Source organism: Neltuma alba, unplaced genomic scaffold, assembly GCF_004799145.2.
Source record: "Neltuma alba isolate B1F8T4 unplaced genomic scaffold, ASM479914v2 tig00011775_pilon, whole genome shotgun sequence".
In the NCBI taxonomy this organism is placed as follows: domain Eukaryota; kingdom Viridiplantae; phylum Streptophyta; class Magnoliopsida; order Fabales; family Fabaceae; genus Neltuma; species Neltuma alba.
Window position 1 is genome coordinate 428,737 of NW_021636398.1, and position 19,590 is coordinate 448,326.

General features: G+C 33.7%; 2 protein-coding genes and 1 pseudogene across 2 annotated transcripts; all 3 read left to right on the forward strand.

The window, feature by feature from the left end:
- Window positions 1-350: 350 nt before the first annotated feature.
- Window positions 351-4,257, forward strand: LOC114717768 (tetraketide alpha-pyrone reductase 1-like). The gene is made up of 5 exons (XM_028902963.1): window positions 351-531; window positions 1,664-1,817; window positions 2,381-2,570; window positions 3,053-3,215; window positions 4,115-4,257. Exons 1-5 carry the CDS (start codon window positions 351-353, stop codon window positions 4,255-4,257), a joined length of 831 nt encoding a protein of 276 aa, XP_028758796.1.
- A 4,670-nt stretch (window positions 4,258-8,927) lies between these two features.
- On the forward strand, window positions 8,928-13,493 carry LOC114717786 (cinnamoyl-CoA reductase 1-like). Its single transcript, XM_028902980.1, has 6 exons — window positions 8,928-9,111; window positions 9,215-9,384; window positions 10,498-10,689; window positions 11,005-11,167; window positions 11,722-11,908; window positions 13,293-13,493. Exons 1-6 carry the CDS (start codon window positions 8,985-8,987, stop codon window positions 13,435-13,437), a joined length of 984 nt encoding a protein of 327 aa, XP_028758813.1. The 5' UTR covers window positions 8,928-8,984; the 3' UTR covers window positions 13,438-13,493.
- A 3,984-nt stretch (window positions 13,494-17,477) lies between these two features.
- On the forward strand, window positions 17,478-18,938 carry LOC114717787 (ubiquitin-conjugating enzyme E2 20-like; annotated as a pseudogene).
- The last annotated feature ends 652 nt before the right edge of the window (window positions 18,939-19,590 follow it).

Here is a 19,590-nt window from a genome sequence, read left to right on the forward strand (position 1 = left end):
TCTATAAACTATTTTTTCAATAAGCTACTTTTCTAATCGCTTGACCCTTCATCTCCTTTGTCAGGGAGCTCAGCTGTTGACTGTAGCGTAATCACGTCTTGTGTTGACTCTGACACAAATTTGAATGAAGTTAACTCAACCAGTTCGTATCACAGAAAGCATGTGTGATTCGTTTACTCGCCTGGAAGTGACATGAAGAGAGAAAATTGTGGTCCATATATGTTTATCACAGAAAAAGTGTGTGATTCGTTTAAGCGACATGAAGAGAGAGAATCGTGGCCTATATATGTAAGTGCGAGCAAGAGCGCAATCATGAACAGTAAAGCCAAGATCACTCGAAGAATCTATTTATGTCAAACGATCAGGTACAGAGCAAAAACTACAGGGAGAAAATTGAAGAAGAAAAAGAAGAAGGAAAGAGAATGACCAGCGACACCGGAAATGGGAAGGTGGTTTGCCTCATTGCTTCATGGCTCGTCAAGCTTCTTCTTCATCTTGGTTACACTGTTAAGGCCACTGTTCGGGATCCTAGTGAGTGTTTCCTAATTTGCTTCCGCTTTTCTTCTTCATGCTTTGATCACAGTTGTGGTTCAGTTTGGTTTGTACATCAGCTTGAATAAATCAGTACTCATGTTGTCTTGAGAAGAACACACGATAAATCCCCTGTAAATGAGATTATGAAAAGCGAAAAAAAACAGATTTTTTTTCCAAGTAGATATTCTATTACATTTTGAAGTTGATATAGTACTATATCTACAAGCATATAGCTATAGAAGTTTTTGGTATGTTGTAGGACACTAGGACAGTAGTCTGAGGGTAGTTTGGCGATGAGAATGGAGTAACAAGAGAGGCTTGATGTTTCACTCATGGACATATATCTCTACATGGTTTTTATTTGGCCTCTAGCAGATCATATAATGGCCAATAAGTCAAATGACAATTAAAAGAAGGGTGAAGTTATACAAACCAATGAAGTATTCTCCCCATGCATCTAGCACCATAAAGCTTTTTTAAGTGTAAGGTACACATGAATGTTTTCAAATGGAGTAAAAATGTCATATCCATTACTTATACCTAATATCCATTACTTTAGTGTGGTAGGACCCATGTCGCATAGAAGCATCATAAAGTAACGGATGTTTGGTATAGTTAGCATCCGTTACTTTATGATGCCTAGACACCAAGTGGGCCACACCACACTAAAGTAACAAATGTTAGTTATAGATAATAGATATGACATTTTTGCTTCATTTGAGAACATTCAAGTGTATTGTTGTGCCCTAAAAAAATTTTATGATGTTACATGTACATAGGGGAATACTTTATGGTTAAATTTACACCTTAAGCCTTAGAAGAATGAAAGAGTCCTTTGAAAGAAATCTTATGCCTTCTGTCATGAAAGTCGTGACTGTTAGTTAAGAGTAAAGTTCTGATCATATCCTTGTGGCTTTCAAAATAAACACTATTTTGATTATAATATATGAAAGTCCTTATATATGTCCCCCCAACACCGGAGTATGGAGATGAATCTGAGCATATGTGTGTTAGATTTGGTGCTTAGTTAGATCCCAGGTTCCATTTCATTAGGATGAATCAGTTCTTGTTTTTTTCCCCCTTTTCCTTTTGTTTCTTATAAACCATTCTGTAAACTTTTGTTTCTTAGATTTGGTGCGTGACCCTGAAGGAGCAAAGGAGAGACTGAAACTGTTTAAAGCAGATCTTTTAGAAGGAGGTTCCTTTGACCTTGCTGTGGAGGGTTGTGAGGGTGTATTTCACGCTGCCTCTCCCTGCATCTTAAATCCCAAGGACCCACAGCTTCATATCATTCTAAAATTGATACATAGTTGATAGTGGTTGACCTGCAACAAAGCACTCTTTTTCAAACGTTTTAAACTGTTTAAACAATCATTTCAACAATGTTGTCATCTTTTGTGGTCAAAGACTATGCTAAGAGACAGGACAAATGGCAGTACCACTCTATTCCTATTTACAAGTTACTTACACAGAAAAATTTGTCTATAAATATAAGTCACTTATAGCATAATTGTTGAGTTTTTTTAATTTTATCCCTATTAACTTAAATAGGTTAGAGAAAATGTAAAAATATCTTTTTACTACCCTTCGTTTAATAAGGGCAAAAGGTGAAAAAATTATCAATTTAATGCATTTCTTAGTTCACGGACTTGGGGTACAAGTGACTTATAAATAAAAACATAGTGGTATGTATTTTCCAAGAAAATAATAGTTTATAGAATAATGAATTAGGAGCAAAATTGTATATTCATATAACAAATTTAATGAGGTGACTGGGCAAAAAAAAAAAAAATCTCTCTGCCAACAAGCAGAGTAGTCTCTCACAATTGTTCTTCTCACTGCACGCTGAACTCATTGACCCAACTACCAATGGAACTCTTAATCTTCTAAAGTCATGTGCAAAATTACCATCTCTGAAACGAGTTGTCTTAACATCTTCCATGGCTGCAATGCTATGTAATGGACAACCTACAACTCCTGAAGTCGTAGTTGATGAGGCATGGTTTTCAAAGCCAGAATTTTGCAGGGAGTTTAAGGTATATGCCGTATTTCTTAGGCTACTACTGAAACAAAGTTTTTCATTAACAAACATATATTTTTTGTTTAATCCCAAAATTACAAATCAAACACATCTTTTTCTATGAACTTACTTTTGCTGTGCTTGCTTTTTTGAATCCTATTAAGAGTTTACTTTCTACAATTATTTATTCATTCGGATTTAGAAAATAACTCATAGGAAGGGCTGATTTGAGGGTGAGTAGATTTGAGGGTGAGTACTGACTCACCTTCTTCCTTTCCTTTTTTATTTAGTCCAATGAACCCACTCCTTTTTCATAGGACAACATCTATGTATTCCCTTCCCCAGTATTAAAAAAAAAAAATTTTTAAAAACCTCTTTAGTCTTAACCTTGTATGCTGATTACGCTAATGTAATTTTCCAATTTCAAATGTATGCAAATACGATGTTTTCCATGCTTATTATTTCACAATCATCTTCAATTTCCTTTTGTTATTTCAGCAATGGTATGCACTTTCCAAGACATTGGCTGAAGATGCTGCCCGGAAATTTGTAAAAGAAAACAACATTGACATGGTTGTCATCCACCCTGGATTCGTACTAGGATCACTCTTGCAACCATCACTTAACGAATCTTCTGCTCTGATTTTAGGGTTATTAACTGGTACTTTTTTATGTTCACAAGGTTCATGCTATATGGAAATCCTGATATGTAATTTGTCAGCATCTTCATTACTTGATCTTCTTCAAATGTAATGCTTTGTCTGGCTTTTGATAATTTAAAGGGAAATTTGGGTCAAAATGCTGTTATTGACTTACAATAATTGTTCTCTCTCTGATTCTCTCCCCCTCCCTCCTTCCCAATTACAAATACATAATAAAAGATTCCTGAGTTGTTTATAGGAGTTTTCAGTTCAAGGGCAACCTTAAAGACTGGGCAACCTTAGAGACTATGCTATTCTGATGAGCTGTTTATGGGGAATTGACAGTTCTCAAACCAAATAAGGTAGTGTTTTAGGGTTTGGTTCTCTCAAATTTTTCTACTATGATTGATGCAAGACACACTCACACACACTTATTCTCATGCAAACTAAGCTGGTTTAGTGGAAAGAGAAATAGATGCAGAGGAGGGGCGAAGGAAACAGAACAGAACTTGATGGGAAATGAGAGAGAAACAGAGGGAGGAGGGAGAGAGATTACAAGGCTTCAAAATAATATTATTCATCCAAGCATAATTACAAGTGGAAGCTATTAAGCTATTTATACAAGGAGCTTTGTTTCACATTAAGAAAGCTCAACAGCTTGCAAATCAGCTTACAATAACAATTTACAAAAATACAATAAAATAATTCCCTTGCTTAATCCACCTCTTGCTAAAATATAATAAATTATTCCGATTTGCTCCATCCACTTGCCAAAATAAATTAAAACATGAATACATCAATTTCTTCTGTGATAAGTCTTTCCATATTGGAATTCTTGGTTAATTGGAATTCCGGTTGAATATCCTCTTGATTTGGCTCCTGCACAAATATTACTGTGTCGCTTTAATTTTTGTTGCAGGTGCACATACATCTCCAAATTTAGCTGTAGGATGGACTAATGTCAAAGATGTTGCAAATGCTCATATTCAAGCGTTTGAGATTTCTTCAGCTAATGGAAGATATTGTTTGGCTGGACTGTGGCTCACTTCTGAGACATTGTAAAAATGTCGCATGCATTGTACCCAAAGTTAGAAAAGTAAGTCAATTGTTCCTATACTTCCATAAGCCAATATAACTTTTGACTTTACATCCCCATTATATGATTATATGAGACTACTTTGGAGTTCCTCCCTGCTATAGCAATATGCATAAAATGTTCTCGTTTCTTCTGCTTGAAGAGATAACGCCCATTGCTTCAAGCAACTGGCCTTAAGAGATGAACACCATGGCACCAAGTCGTTTTGATATTTGTAAAGACTAAGCCTAATCTGAAGATTATTGTTGAGATTTTCTCTATCTATTCAAGCCTGAACGCAAGTGATACATATTCATGTATTTCTTTCATGTTGGCATCTTAGACCAAGTCACAATACTGGTGTTAATGGTTGTACTCATTGCCTTCAATCGGTACTTTGTTGATTGGGGAAAGGACAAAAAAAGAACTTGGAAATTACATAATCCCAAATCAAGAATTCCTATAAAAAAATGTACTGTTATTTACAAAGTCAAGTATAGTCAAAACATGTTAAAGTGTAGAAAACAAATCTGATTTGGGATTTAGTAATTTTCAGGTTCCTTTTCTTTCATTTTTCCATGTTGATTCCTTTCCTTTAGTCTTCAAAAGAAGGGTGTGTGTCCATTTCCATTTCTTTCATCTCCTTTTGATGAAACTGGACCTAAAAAACATGAGACTATAAAATGTGCTTTTCGTTTCACAGTCATGTTCTACATCATTTATGCTGACCATACTCTTCTATTTAGACTGGAGGAGAATCTAGTATAAATTCACTCGATCTCAATTTTTTTCTTACTGGATGAATGAGGGATTTTATTATCTTTTCTTGGATGGAGAATAAGGGGTTTATTGAAATTTGCTGATAATGATCATTTGTTCCTTAGGATTAATGATAATGGCTTCTGATTTTAATCCTTCAGTCATAGTTCATGAGCCGAATGGCTTGTGCATTCAGTATTTATATAATGATATAATCCAGGTTATATATTTTGGTTCAAGTTTCTTTCCCCTATTTTTTCTGATTTATTTTCTTGATTACTCAATGAACTTGCTAGGTTTGTTATGGATGAGCCATTGCCAAATTTGAGGTTTCCAAAGAAAAGGCAGAGACTTTAGAAATTGAGTTCATTCCATTAGACGTGTCCCTTAAGGAGATTGTGGAAAGCTTGAAAGAGAAGAACCTTCTGAACTTTTAATCATGTTATCTCTTGCAAATATTATATTGGCAATCATAATCATTTTTATTATGCTAGACTTCGGTCGTGTTTAGCTATCAAAGGATTGCGTCTGTCAAACCATGCGTGTTTCCAAACATGTTTGTATGTTTTGCAATAAGTTAAACCATATTTGCGGGACATAATTGTGATACAAGGATTGTAATAAAACTATAATTCTTCCTTGTGTTTTGCACGTGACATTGAATGGATCAATTTTTTTTACTATAATTTGACGGATAAACGTTGCTATTATTAGTTACTTAACTAATTTAGGTGAATTAAAAAATATTAAATAAATTAGTTAATCATAACAAATTTGATATGATCTCTTCTAAAATAGTCCCATGTGACATTAGATTATACATTAATTTATAAGTTAGGTAAATTAATTTAGAAAAAAATAATAAATATAAGAGACAGATCTTATATTTAAAATCAAATTTCAGTAGAAATTAGAATGTTAGATCTTAGGTCTAAGTCTTCATGCCGTCTTGGAACCTTTCTTCCGGAGCTTTTGACAGTTGATCTCAAATGATAATTGAGGAGACTAGTGCATCTCGCTCTTATTATACTTATAAAATAGAAAAAAATGAAGAAAGTAAGGAAGGAAATGTCATTTGAGCATATAGAAAAGTCTACTTTACAATATGGTAAACCAATATTTAGATCTCCGCTGGAAGAGATGCCTATATGTAGCAACTGACAGTGTCTTAAACAAGATTACTTCCAATAGGAGGATACTTGTGCCTTAAAAAAAAAGTCTACCCAAAACATAACTTAATCCTAGAGCCAAGTCATCCTTAATATTGATAGAATTAGTTCCCTAAGTCTTAAAAAAAAATGAAAATTAGAATGTTGCATACTCAGGGCTTCCTTAAGTTTCATCAGAAATTTAGGAAACATATAGATAGTAGCAAAATTAAGTAAAGCTTCCCTGCAAAAATATAGAATGCCTAAAAAATCTCGAAGCAAAGAGTGTATTATAGATTTAAGTGCATAAGATAAATACTAACAAAGATCCCTCTTCAAAGGAAAAAGTGAGGAAACTTGAGAACAAGTGGTTGTTTGGAGCATTTATAAACATATTTCACATAAATTGAGACAAATCTCCTCTTATGTACTTATCTCGTATTCCGTAAATTATAATTAAAGTTTCTTTTGTAAGTCATTCCAAATGAACATAAAAAGGTGAAGGTTATTGTAATCCAAGGCATTTTCAGTTTGGTTGAACTTCAATCACTTCTACATAAAAAAGTGATTTTTTTTTTAAGGAATGACATGTTTTATTTATAAAGAATATCAATATGCATCTGAAAATTTTAGTACCCCTCTAATTCTAAATATAAAACCTATTTTATAATGTATTTGAGAACAATAAATGCTTATTTGGTAGCACTTATAAGCACATTTAACATAAGTCGAAACAAAATTTTTCTCATGTACTTACCTCATATCCCTAAATCACAATTAAAAAAACTATTTATAAGCTATTTCAAATGGACAATAAGTAGAGAAATGCAATTGTAGTCCAAGGCATTTTCCATCTAGTTGAACTTCATTCGCTTCTACATAAAAAAGTGATTTTTTTTTAGGAATGGCATGTTTTTATTTATAAAGAATATCAATATCTATTTGAAATTTTAACTACTCCTTCAGTCCTAAATATAACACTTATTTTGTAATGGGTCTTACACTTAAGATCAGAGGGAGTATCATTTTTTTTTCTCATTAATTACTGTTTATTCTCCCTGCATTAATTAATGTTATTTTTAGAAAATAAGTTTTATTTTTTTTTACATATTTATTGATTTAGATGAATTTTAACCAATTTCTTAATCTTCTTAGATTTCTAGTTCATCAAAAAAAGTTGAAATTTTTAATATTATTTTTTTCCCTCTAATTATTGGTTAGTTTTACAGCAACAATTAAAGCTGTTTTTCTTAAGAAATAAATTTTATTTATTTTACATTTTTATTGACTTAAATCAATTTTAATCCTCCTTTTAATTTGCAGTTCTTTGTATCCTAGAAGAAGGATTAAGATGCATCAAAATTTTCAAAAAAGTTAAGATGACAAAAAAAGATGGAAACGTTGGTGTTGTGCGTGTGTGAACCTATTTTTTGACTTCGAATGGGCACATTTGGTCTCAGTCCAAAAACACAAAAAAAAAAAAAAAAGAAGACAAGAAGAAGCATATTTGGTTTCTGTCCCCGCCAAAAAAAAAAAAAGTGGGCATATTTGTTCTAAGCAATCTCACCTCGTCTCTCGTTGTATTTCTTTCGGTTTTAAATATAAAACTCATTTTATAATATAAATTACACTATAAAATAGATCTTATATTTAGGATCATATGAGTAATTAGTTTGTGATTAGTTAGTTGAAAATTTAATTTAATTTTAATCTATGTTATTTTTTATATTTTATTTATTTATTTTAAAATAATTATAGATGTTAAAAGATTTTCATAGTAATACAAATGATTAATAAAAATATTTTATTTTAGAGAAAACAACACTAATTTATTATAAATAATTAATTTAATTATTTTTTTAAGAAAAAAATCATATTGGATTGTGGATGTACTTATACTTTCTCTCATTTTTTAATTTGATACCTATATGTTTTTTTCTCTTAATTAAATTATTTAATTTTATTTTTTAGTCATGTTCGCTTTTGTAACTTTGTTCTATTAGTATTTTTAATGTTTATGCAGAGCTTAACACTGTTAATAGAACAAAATTAAAAATTTAATTAAGAGAAAAAAATTACCAAATTGAACATTTGCTAATTTTCAATTTGGTAATTTTACAAAAATAAAGTACACGTAGGCAGGTACGATGGGAGATGGCATAATCCAGCCTGCGGTTGATCTGAGACCATAAAGTTCAGTTCGCATCAAAGATAAATCATACTAGCTTTGCTCCTTATTATAAGACCTTATTTGACTTTTATTTTAGTCTTAAATATAAAACCTCAATCTACTTTGTCTCTTATATTTATCTACTTTTTTTATGATAATCCTTCTAATAATAGTAGTTATAGATAACAAACTTGACTAGTAAAAATATTTTAAAAAAAATAATATTATTTATTACAAATAACTAACTTAACTAAATTTCTTAATCTTTTCAAATTAGTAGACTGGGTTTTATAATTAACACAGGAGGTAGTACGTAATTTGTTACTCGCCGAAACCGACAAAAAGAAAGAGAATCTTGGTTTAAATATATGCGCGCGCGTATATATATATATATGTTTGTATGTTATCAAGACCTTAGAAAGTCTTCGTTCGCCAGGAAAATGATAATTTATTGCGGATTCAAACGTCGATCGCTTGCTCGAAACATTAAAATAAAGATGAATGTAGCTGCAAGCAAGCGCCTAATGACGGACAGTGGAGCCAATAATCACTCGAAGAATCTAAAAGACTCAAACGATCTGGTACAGAGCAAAGACGAAGCAGTGAAAGGGATGAAATTGAAGAAGAAAGAAAGAGAATGAGCAGCAACGCCGGAAACGGAAAGGTCGTGTGCGTCACTGGTTCTTCTGGTTACATTGCTTCATGGCTCGTCAAGCTTCTTCTTCTTCGTGGTTACACTGTCAAGGCCACTGTTCGCGACCCTAGTTAGTGCTCCTTCGTATGCTTTCATTTATATCCATGCTTTGATCAGAATTGTGATTCAGTTTGGTTAGTAATCAATTTGTGGTGTTCTCTAACTCGCTGCAGATGACTCCAAGAAGGTAGATCATCTGCTCAATCTTGATGGAGCCAAGGAGAGATTGCACCTGTTTAAAGCAGATCTCTTGGAAGAAGGTTCCTTTGACCCCGCTGTTGAGGGATGTGAGGGTGTCTTTCACACTGCCTCTCCCTGCCGTACTGATGTTAAAGACCCACAGGTTCATATCATTCTAAAATTGATAGATAGTTGACTGTGGTTGACCTGCAGAAAAGCACTCTTATTAAGCGCTTTAATCTGTTTGAGCAATGTTTTTTAAAAAATCTGTTTGACCAATGTTTTCATCTTTGTGTAGCTTAGAGGGTCAAAGAGAATGGTGAGAGACGTATTGGGTTGGACCTTTGTTTGCCCTGTCCCTAAGCATATTGCATTACCTGTTTGATGAAATCATATTAGTTCGCTTGATACTCTGATAAGACCCCATCACCTATTGCCGCCAAAGCTCACAGAAGGAGACATACGAATGGCAAAAAGGCCGAAAAGGAGGAACTGCTGGTCTAGAAGAAAATACAAGGAGTAAGAACCAGATGAGACAGAAAATTAGGGGAGTAGAGATAGGCAGTCATGACGAAAAAGGTAAGGGAGCAGTCAGAAAGTTGGGAGTGGGTGTATAAAGAGAGGAGTTCGAGGGGGTGAAAGGGGGGAGAAGAACTTTAAGTCGGGCATGGGGATTGGAGTGGGGAGAACCATTCCTCTTGAATTATTGGCAAACCTGTTATGTTCTATGCTCAAGAGTTTCTGTTCTGTTGAGATTATATATAGTTCATTATGTGCGGTTTGTATCTTTGCTCTTTGTCATCCTTTGTGCTTGAATCTGAAAGTGTAATAATTTTCCTTCCTTTACAGCGTCATTTGTATCTGTATCAGAGTGGGTTTTGTGTAATGTTCTTTGTAACGGTGTAGTGTGTTGCATCTGAAGTAATGTATTTTAGCTTAAAGTTTCATCTTTATGTGTAAATCTGTTATTTATATAGCCGAAGGTGGTCTGATCTGGAAGTATTTGTTGAGGGACCGATCATACTCTTATAAAGTTAGACTTAGTCTTGCAATTTATTGTTTCCAATTTACAACCAGGCAAATTTGGGAGATTAGCAAAATAACAACGTAAATAGAGAACCATGACTAAGTTTGATTTGAGTTTGCTTTGAATATGAAGGCTTTCCATGAGTTTAAATAAATCACAAGTTTGTCAACGATTTAAGTTTCCATTTTGTCTTCATACGAAACAGCTGTCTTATTTCCTAGTCCCTAACTGTTGCTCTCCTTATTGCAGACTGAACTTATTGACCCAGCCGTCAAGGGAACTCTTAATCTTCTTAAATCATGTGCAAAATTGCCATCTCTGAAACGAGTTGTTTTAACATCTTCCATGGCTGCAGTGTTATGTAATGGACAACCTAGAACTCCTGAAGTCGTAGTTGATGAGACATGGTTTTCAAAGCCAGAATTTTGCAGGGAGATTAAGGTATGTGCCATGTTTCTTAGACCATCCCTGAAACAAAGGTTTTCATTAATAATCATGGCTTATCTGATTGTAACGAATGCTGATGAGCTGGGATTTCAAGTTTCCAATGTTTCCATAGAACTCCATTCTGCATAAAGGCTACACGTTATTGCATTTATGACAGAAGTCAAATCATTTTATTGCAGCAATGCAGAGATTTCACCTTAAGCTTGTCAAAACTGCTTCAATAGTTTTATATGATAAAAATATTTAAATGAAAAAAACACCATAGTCTTAATCTTGTATGCCCTGGACAATTTCCTTTTGCTATTTCAGCTCTGGTATGCGCTTTCCAAGACATTAGCTGAAGATGCTGCCTGGAAATTCGTAAAAGAAAACAACATTGACATGGTTGTTATCCACCCAGCATACGTACTGGGATCACTTTTGCAACCATCACTTAACGACTCTTCTGCTACAGTTTTAAAGCTATTAACTGGTAATTTTTTGTGCGCACAAGGTTCATACTGTATGGAAGTCCTGGTATGGAATTTGTCAGCATATGTTCAAATGAAATTTTTTGTCTCGCTTTTGATAGTTGAAAGGAAAATTTGGGTCTAACTGTTGCTGTTGACTTGCAATAATTGTTCTCTCCCTTTGTGTGCAATAACTGCATGAAGGTTTTGCAGTTTCGGGATCAGCCAACCCACTTGTATGCTCCAACAAAATAAAGAAGAAATATAAGCTAATACTATTCGAAAAATTTCATTCTAGAAACAAAATGTCAAGAAGACTACTTGAATTCCCATTTTCTGCTTAGCAGATGGAAGTCATGAAAAAACAAGCCATAGTCTAACCTAAGCATTATTTTCTTGCTTTAATATTTAATGTCATATTGTCAATAAATTTCTTCATTAATAAATCTGATTATCCGATTGAATATTGATTTAATTTATTATTGTTTCAGCAACTCCTGGTTGACTGGGATCCCTTTTGAATATCCTCTTGATTTGGTTCCTACACAAACATTACTGTGTTGCTTTTTTGGTGCAGGTGCACAAACATCTCCGAATTTAACTGTAGGATGGGTCAACGTGAGAGACGTTGCAAGTGCTCATATTCTAGCATTTGAGATTCCTTCAGCTAGTGGAAGATATTGTTTGGTTGAGACTGTGGCACACTTCTCAGAGATTGTAAAGATTTCACACGAATTGTACCCAACATTACCACTTCCAGAAAAGTAAGTTATCTGTTTCCATAATTCCATAAGCCAATATAACTTTTGACTTCACATCTTGTCATCTCAATTATATGATTATATGAGACTACTTATGAATTGCTGCCTGCTACAGCAATATGCATAAAATGTTTTTTTTTCCTTCTGCCTGAAGGGATAATGCCCATTGCTCCAAGCAATTGGCTTTAAGAGATGAACACCTTGGCACCAGGTCGTTTTGATATTTGTAATGACTAAGCTAAATCTAAAGATTAATGCTGAGATTTTCTTTATTCAACTCTGAACGGAAGTGATACATATTTACAAGGGGTGGGACAATTCGCACCCTAGAGGAAAGAAAGAAGTAGTAATAACAACAACAACAATAACAAATGATGATGATGATGACAAACAGAAGAGAGAGTGAGGGAATTAATCTCTGAGTTTCTTCACAAACAACCTGGAATTTTCTTTCGTATTGACGTCTTTAGATGCATCAAAAATTAAGCCCACTCTTTGTTTGTTCATGTATATATCATTATGCATTTAGCATGTGATAGAATATCCACCAAGTCACAACACTGGTGTTAATACTTGTACTCATTGCCTTCAATTAGTACTTTGTTGATTTCTTTCCTTTAGCTTTCTTTTTTTGGGGGGTAAGACAAAATGATATTAAGAAAACGAAAGTTTTACAAATTACAGTAAGATAAAGTACAAATAGATTTGCAAAAGAGCCTAAGAAGAGATGATAATGACAATACCATGTAGCAAAGATAAAAATTCTCCTGCCAAGTTCTGGAAGACATCTGAGTAGGATCGGCAAGAATACAGATGAAAGGCTTCTGAACACAATTGACAGTAAGTGGTGACTTGGATCAAAAAATGGTTTTGTGTCAGCTTCCATTTTTTCCTTCTTCCGTTGATGAGGAGGGACCTGAAAAACTTGATATTGTAAAATCTAGTTTTTGCTTCACAGATATGTACTGCATCTCGTGTGCTGACCATGCCCTTCTCCTTGGACTAGAGGAGAATCTGCAAGTTTTACTCCCCACCCACCCGCGCGCATGCACATAGACACATTTTGACAAAAATTATTTCAAAAAAAAAAACACACACACACGCGCGCGCGCACACAGAGTAGCAGCAGTAGAAGCAACAGCCTTATCTCCTAGGTGGGGTTGGCATTAGAGGATGAATGAGAGACAATATATTTAAATTTGCTGATAATGGACATCTGTTCCTCAGGATTGATGAGATTGGCTTGTGATTTAATCATTCAGTCATTTTTTATGAGACCAAAATGGCTTCTACATGCACTTCTTTATACCCAAATTATATATTTTGATTCAAGGTTTTTTCCTGATTTTTGCTAATTTATTTTCTTTGCTGCTCAATGAACTTGTAGGTTTGTCATGGATGAGCCATTGATGCCCAAGTATCAAGTTTCTCAAGAAAAGACTAAAACCTTGGGAATTGAGTTTATTCCATTAGACATATCTCTTAGAGAGATAGTGGAAAGCTTGAAAGAGAAGAAGTTTCTCAACTTTTAATCGTGAAATCTCCTTTAGATATTAATAATCATAACCGTGTTTTAGTTCACATCTTTAGTTTTGTTTGTACATTTCTCCTTCAGATATTAATAATAATCATAACCGTGTTTTAGTTCACATCTTTAGTTTTGCCTGTACATTTCTCTTCAGATATTAATAATAATCATAACCGTGTTTTAGTTCACATCTTTAGTTTTGCCTTTACATTTCTCCTTCAGATATTAATAATCATAACCGTGTTTTAATTCACATCTTTAGTTTTGCCTGTACATTTCTCCTTCAGATATTAGTAATCATAACCGTGTTTTAATTCACATCTTTAGTTTTGTTCGTACATTACAAAATCTGTCTGGCAGAAAAGACTACAAAATCTTTTTAATCTCATGTTTGAGAGGACATATTGTGATATGAGGATTGCGATAAGTATGACCTAGTAGGACCTAATGAGGAGTATGTCTAGCAAGACCATGAATGTATCAACTTTTAGATTTTTATTTTTATCTAATAATGTAATATGCAAGTTTGAATTTTTTTTTCTTTCAGAAAAAATACTTTACCTACAAAAGGAGGTGGGAAAGATTTGTCTGGGTGTTATGTTACATGGGGTAAACAGGAAATAAAAAGTAGAAATGTTTCTCGTGTGCATCCATAGTAGTATCGAAATGATTTTTTAAATAGGAACTAAATAAAGATAATTGATTTTAATTTTATATATCATAATGATTGCCTTGCAGGTTTGTTGATACTAACTAGCTATCAATATAAAAAAGGAAAAAAAAAGTATGAAGTCACTTTTTTTTTTTTTTTGGGTGAAAAGTATGAAGTCACTTTGTATACAAGTTATAACTAATACGTCCGGTACTTTGTAGGTGAGGTTACTGATTGTACCACGAAAACGACTTTCCTTGTTACTATTTCTAGTCCTTAATATAATATCTTATTTAATTTTTATTTTGGTTCTAAATATAAGATCACAATCCATTTTATCTCTTATATTTATACTTTTTTTTTTCAAAGTAGCCCTTCTAACAATAATAGTTCTAGTCAATACACTTGATTAATAAGATATTTTAGGAAAAACAATATCTATTTAGGACAAATAACTAATTCAACTTACTTCTTTAATCTCCTCAAATTAGTCAACTGGCTCTTATAATTAGGACCGAAGGTAGTATTATTTATTTTAGTACGAATATTGCGGCTATTTGAGTACTGAACGGGGAACAAGATCAACAATTAACCGTTATGAACCAGACTTTGGGTTTACGGTGTTGCTTAGTGCTTGAAGTTGGAAGCCGCATGCCCACATTGGCTGTAACTCTGAGTAGTACAACTACTTCCTCCGGTTCATAATATAAGTAGTTAGTTAATTTTTCTCACATATTAAAAAATAAAAATTTATTTATTAAATTTGTCCTAAAATGATAGTTTTTCTGTTTAACCCCTAAAAAAAAGATAAAAATGCCTTTGATGTTACACTTTTATTATCTCTCATCTCTTTCCTCTCTCTTTTATATTTAATAGGACCAAAAGTTAGAAAATCACATTAATTATCCTAACAACATCTTATATTTTGGACTATGATTTTCTCCTAACCAATATTTTATATTATGAACTAGAGGATATAGTAAATTTTGTTGATGTAGTATAAGGAACACATTTAAATAATACCTGTTACTCTGAAATAAATGCCTACTCAGCTAACACATCATGGCGCCATGTCATCATGATCTCGAGTCAGTGACCCCATCGCCACTCACATTAACTGCCATGTCATCATTAACGTACAATCAGCATTAGACTCATATGCAAGATCATGGCCCACGTCATTTTTGTCCTAATCATCACCAATAGGGCTTTGATTTTTGGGAGAATTAGAAAGAAAAATAATTACTAAAAAATTTCAATAATAATCTAAATAGTATGTAATAACAAGTTTTATAGTAGAAAACGATAATCTTTGGAATTTATTTTTAATTATTTTTCTTTTTGAGATCTCATGGTAATTCTCTCTTAATTTTTTTCTTGTTTACTTTTATATTTTGTTATGAATTTTATACAAGTTTATACTACCTCCGGTCATAATTATAAGACCTCATTTATAGTGTACAAATAGGATCTTATAATTAGAACTGGAATAGTATTAGCTTCTTGCTACTTTCTAGTCATCACCAATGCAATGTTTGCCGTTGGTACGTTCTACTTTTTTATTTCTGTTTCGTTCGGTCACTCTTTTTTTTTTTTAATTCATTTAGGCCTTCCTCAGATTAATCTGAGTGGCTTTTTTAGGTAACTTTTTATTCGCGTTTGAATAAAATTGACATTTTGTTTAAAAAAAAAAAAAGAGACAACACACCGTATAATATATATATATATATATGATTTTAACTCTATTTTCAACTAATCGAGTGTGTTTCAAAGAATCTATAAAAATAAATAGCATCATTTTTAAAACCATTACTTATCAATAATATTAAGATTTAATAAAGTTAAGGACCAAATTTTATACAAAGCCCACTTTCTCTCTCCCTCTCTCGAAATGCAAGGGTGGTGAGAGTTTTCTTCCCTCGTCAAGCGGAGGAGCTTTCTTCACGGTATCTCCTCCCCCGGCTCGATTGGGGGAGGAGATGACCGTTTTTCTGTGTTATCCTTAGTTTCTTTGTATGTCTTTTTAGGCTTTTATCGGTGGTTTGTCTGGTTTTAGCGCTTTTTAAGATCTGAGGGCTTCATTGACGGCAGACCTCTCATGGCGACTTCGTTTGTATTTTTGGGGCTGGGATTTGATACTACGGTCCTACACATTGATGGCTTCATCTTTCAGAGAATCATTGTGGTTTGTTCGTGGATGCGAATTCGAAGGGCACGTCTTTGTTCCGTCAATTTTGTTCGCTCAGCAACTGTCGGCGAGAACACCTTCTCATCCTTCGTCTATTTTTTTGGTGGCTGTGGGTGCTTTTACTCCTATGATGTTTTCTCATGGAGGTTGTTCAACCAGTTGGGTTGTTTGCCAAGAAGAGGGGATGGGTCCTTTGGATGGTTCTTCGAACCCCCACCCCTTATAATGGCTTTGTGTTGGTGTTGGTAATGGCACTTCTTTCCCTACTGCTTCTAGTGAATGGTCGATGGTGACTGAATTCTTGGTAACGGTGGCGGCTCCCTCTCTTCTTTGTAAGGTTAGGTTTTGTCTAGAGCTTGTTTGGTTTCCCTTTGTGTTTGGGCTGTCTTTAGTGCAGTTGTACTTGTTGGGCTTTGTATTTATCTTTGTTGTTCTTTAATGAAGTACCTTTATCTATCTGGTCAAAAATCAAAAAAAAAGGACCAATTTATACTTTTGTGAAGGTAGCTATGGACTTCTAATTTGTAATTTTGTCAGTTTTATTAATTTTATTCAATCCAATACGACGTTGCACGGATTTCTCCTAAAACAATGCTAAAATCACAATTTTCTCCCTTTTATTTAACTCTATTCATTTTTTTATCCTACCAAAGAATTTCTACAGAACCATATCTTATGAGACATAATTCGATTTCGAATTTAGATTATATTCTTAGTTGACTTAATACTTAATAATCATCAATTAAAATTGAAATTTGGTGGGCACAAACATTTAAATTTGTTATAAAATATTTAGAAAAAGAAAAGAAAAAAGAAACTAACTAAAAAAAAACTAAAAGGACCATTTTATGGATTAAAAAAATTTGGGGGGGGGGGGAACAAAAACGAAGAAAAGGAGCGTTTACAGTCGCCGTTCCTACTAGCCGTTGCAGGTGGGCCACAAGAATAAGAATCTCTTGCGCCTCTCAACGTTCCAAAAAGAAAAAAGAGGAGAACTCAACGTTCAAATTATTTGAATCTCGAAATTCACCCCTCGCTCAAGTGCTCCATGCCCTAAAAAGGAAACAAACGTCAACCTCCCAACGACGTCGTTTTCAGGGGAGGCACAACGTTTTAAATCTACCTTTCTTCCACCACCATGCGATCCCTTTCAGTTCTGATTTCGCTTTCGCTCTCAGTTGCTTTCGCGAAGGACGAAGATAGAGAAACACACATACGCATTCTCTCTCTTTCTGGTTCTCTATCTCTTCCTCCTGCGTCATAAGCTCTATCTGTATTCTCTGTGATCTGCTCTTTGTTCTTCGATTCTATCGAATTTGGGTTGCAACTGAGGATCGTAATTGTCATTATTATGGCTACTGTTAACGGTCAAACTGAAACTGCTCCAGGCAACATCACACCTTCTAAGCAGCCTCTTCATGCAGCAAAGAGCGTTGATTCTCAGTCTGTTCTCAGAAGGTTTCTTTTTCATTCGCTCTTTTCTTCACTTTTTTTAAGCTTGAGTATTCTCGGAATTTTGCTTGATTATACTTTACACACGCATATAATTCTGTTAGAGGATTTTGGAGCAGTTTATGTTCGACTTCGTTTTTGTTTCTGATCATGCCTTTCTGTTTGTGGTTATTGGTTATATCAAACAGGTTGCAGTCTGAATTGATGGCTTTGATGGTAAGATTTCTCTCTAAGGTCTCTTTATTCGTGAAGTTTGTTAACTGTTATTTACTCCATAGACTCTTCAGTGTATTTAGCTTTAGATGTCAGAGATTGACAAGTTAGGTCTTATAAATAGCAAACCTGCTGGATACATGGAGGGCTGTGCAAGCAAATTTATTACTTTTCAGTGAGGATACATAACATGTGGGAATTGGGATTAAAGCCCAATTAAGAGGGAAATAGAAATTTTGTTTATGATTTGGAAATTACCCTAATAATTCTTGTTGTGTGACTGGAATTACAGATGAATGGAGAAAGTGGTATCTCTGCTTTCCCTGAGGAGGACAACATATTCTTCTGGAAAGGAACCATACAGGAAGCAAAGATACTGTGTTCGAAGGAACAGAGTACAAGCTGTCACTTTCCTTCCCAAATGACTACCCATTTAAACCTCCTAAAGTCAAGTTTGAGACAACCTGCTTCCATCCAAATGTTGATCTACATGGCAATATATGCTTGGACATTCTTCAGGTAATGATCCAATTGCTACCATGACACTTTCAAGCGATTATTTTCCCCATTACATAACAATGACCTTTTTCTTTTTTCTGGTCATCTTTGATTATAGGATAAATGGTCATCTGATCTTATGATGTGAGAACTGTTCTTCTATCAATCCAAAGTCTGCTTGGAGGTAATATAACCCAAATGGATTTTGAACAAAATGGCACTGAATTTCCATATCGTATTTTTGCTCATATTTATTTGTTTAATTTTGCGAAATTCAGAGCCAAACAACAGTTCACCACTAAATCCACAAGCAGCACAACTTTGGAGCAATCAAGAAGGTAAATAATAAAGTCCGATTATTTTCTCCTTTATGCTATATAACTGGTAATAATTTTCATTTCCTGAAAAATAACCTAAAATTTATAATCTGTTGTGTTCTACAGAATACAGAAAGATGGTGGAAAAGTTGTACAAGCCTCCAAGTTCTTAGATTTGAAGAGAAGATGGTCTTTGGAGTTTATCAACTCTCTAGAAGCCAGGTCTTGTCCTGTTTGGTTTGAAGAGAAAAGGGATAAAAGCATACCTATTTCTGGATCTTACATTCCTTCTTTTCTTGATTTAATTCTTTTAGAACATTTCTCGTTTCTTTCTTTAGTGATTGAAACGCATAAATTGTATTCTCTTATTTACTTAGCATTATCATTATTAAAAAAGAGGAATCTTTGGCCATTGTGGCTGATATTATTTCGCATGAAAAAAGTCTTTCATGTCCAGCTTTAATCAATATTAAAAGAAAGAGATCAACGCTTAACAATTTCATTTAAAACATATTGAGAATAAAGGAAAATGGAATGAATGTCTCTTGTATATCCCAAAGTGAATAATAAAATACTTTATATATGTACAAAAAGTAAGGTAAATTTAGAATCAATGCCAGCCAGCTACCAATTATTAACTAAGTATAATAAGTACAATTTTATATTATCTTTACATTCTGCTCAAGTTGGAGAGTATATATTAATCATGCGCATTTATTACAAAGATAGTCAATCTGAGTCCTATTCAAAGCTTTAGTAAGTAGATTACCTAGCTAATCACCAAATCTCATGTCCTCTGTTGATGAAGTTTTCCTTGATCTTGTCCCAAACAAGTGA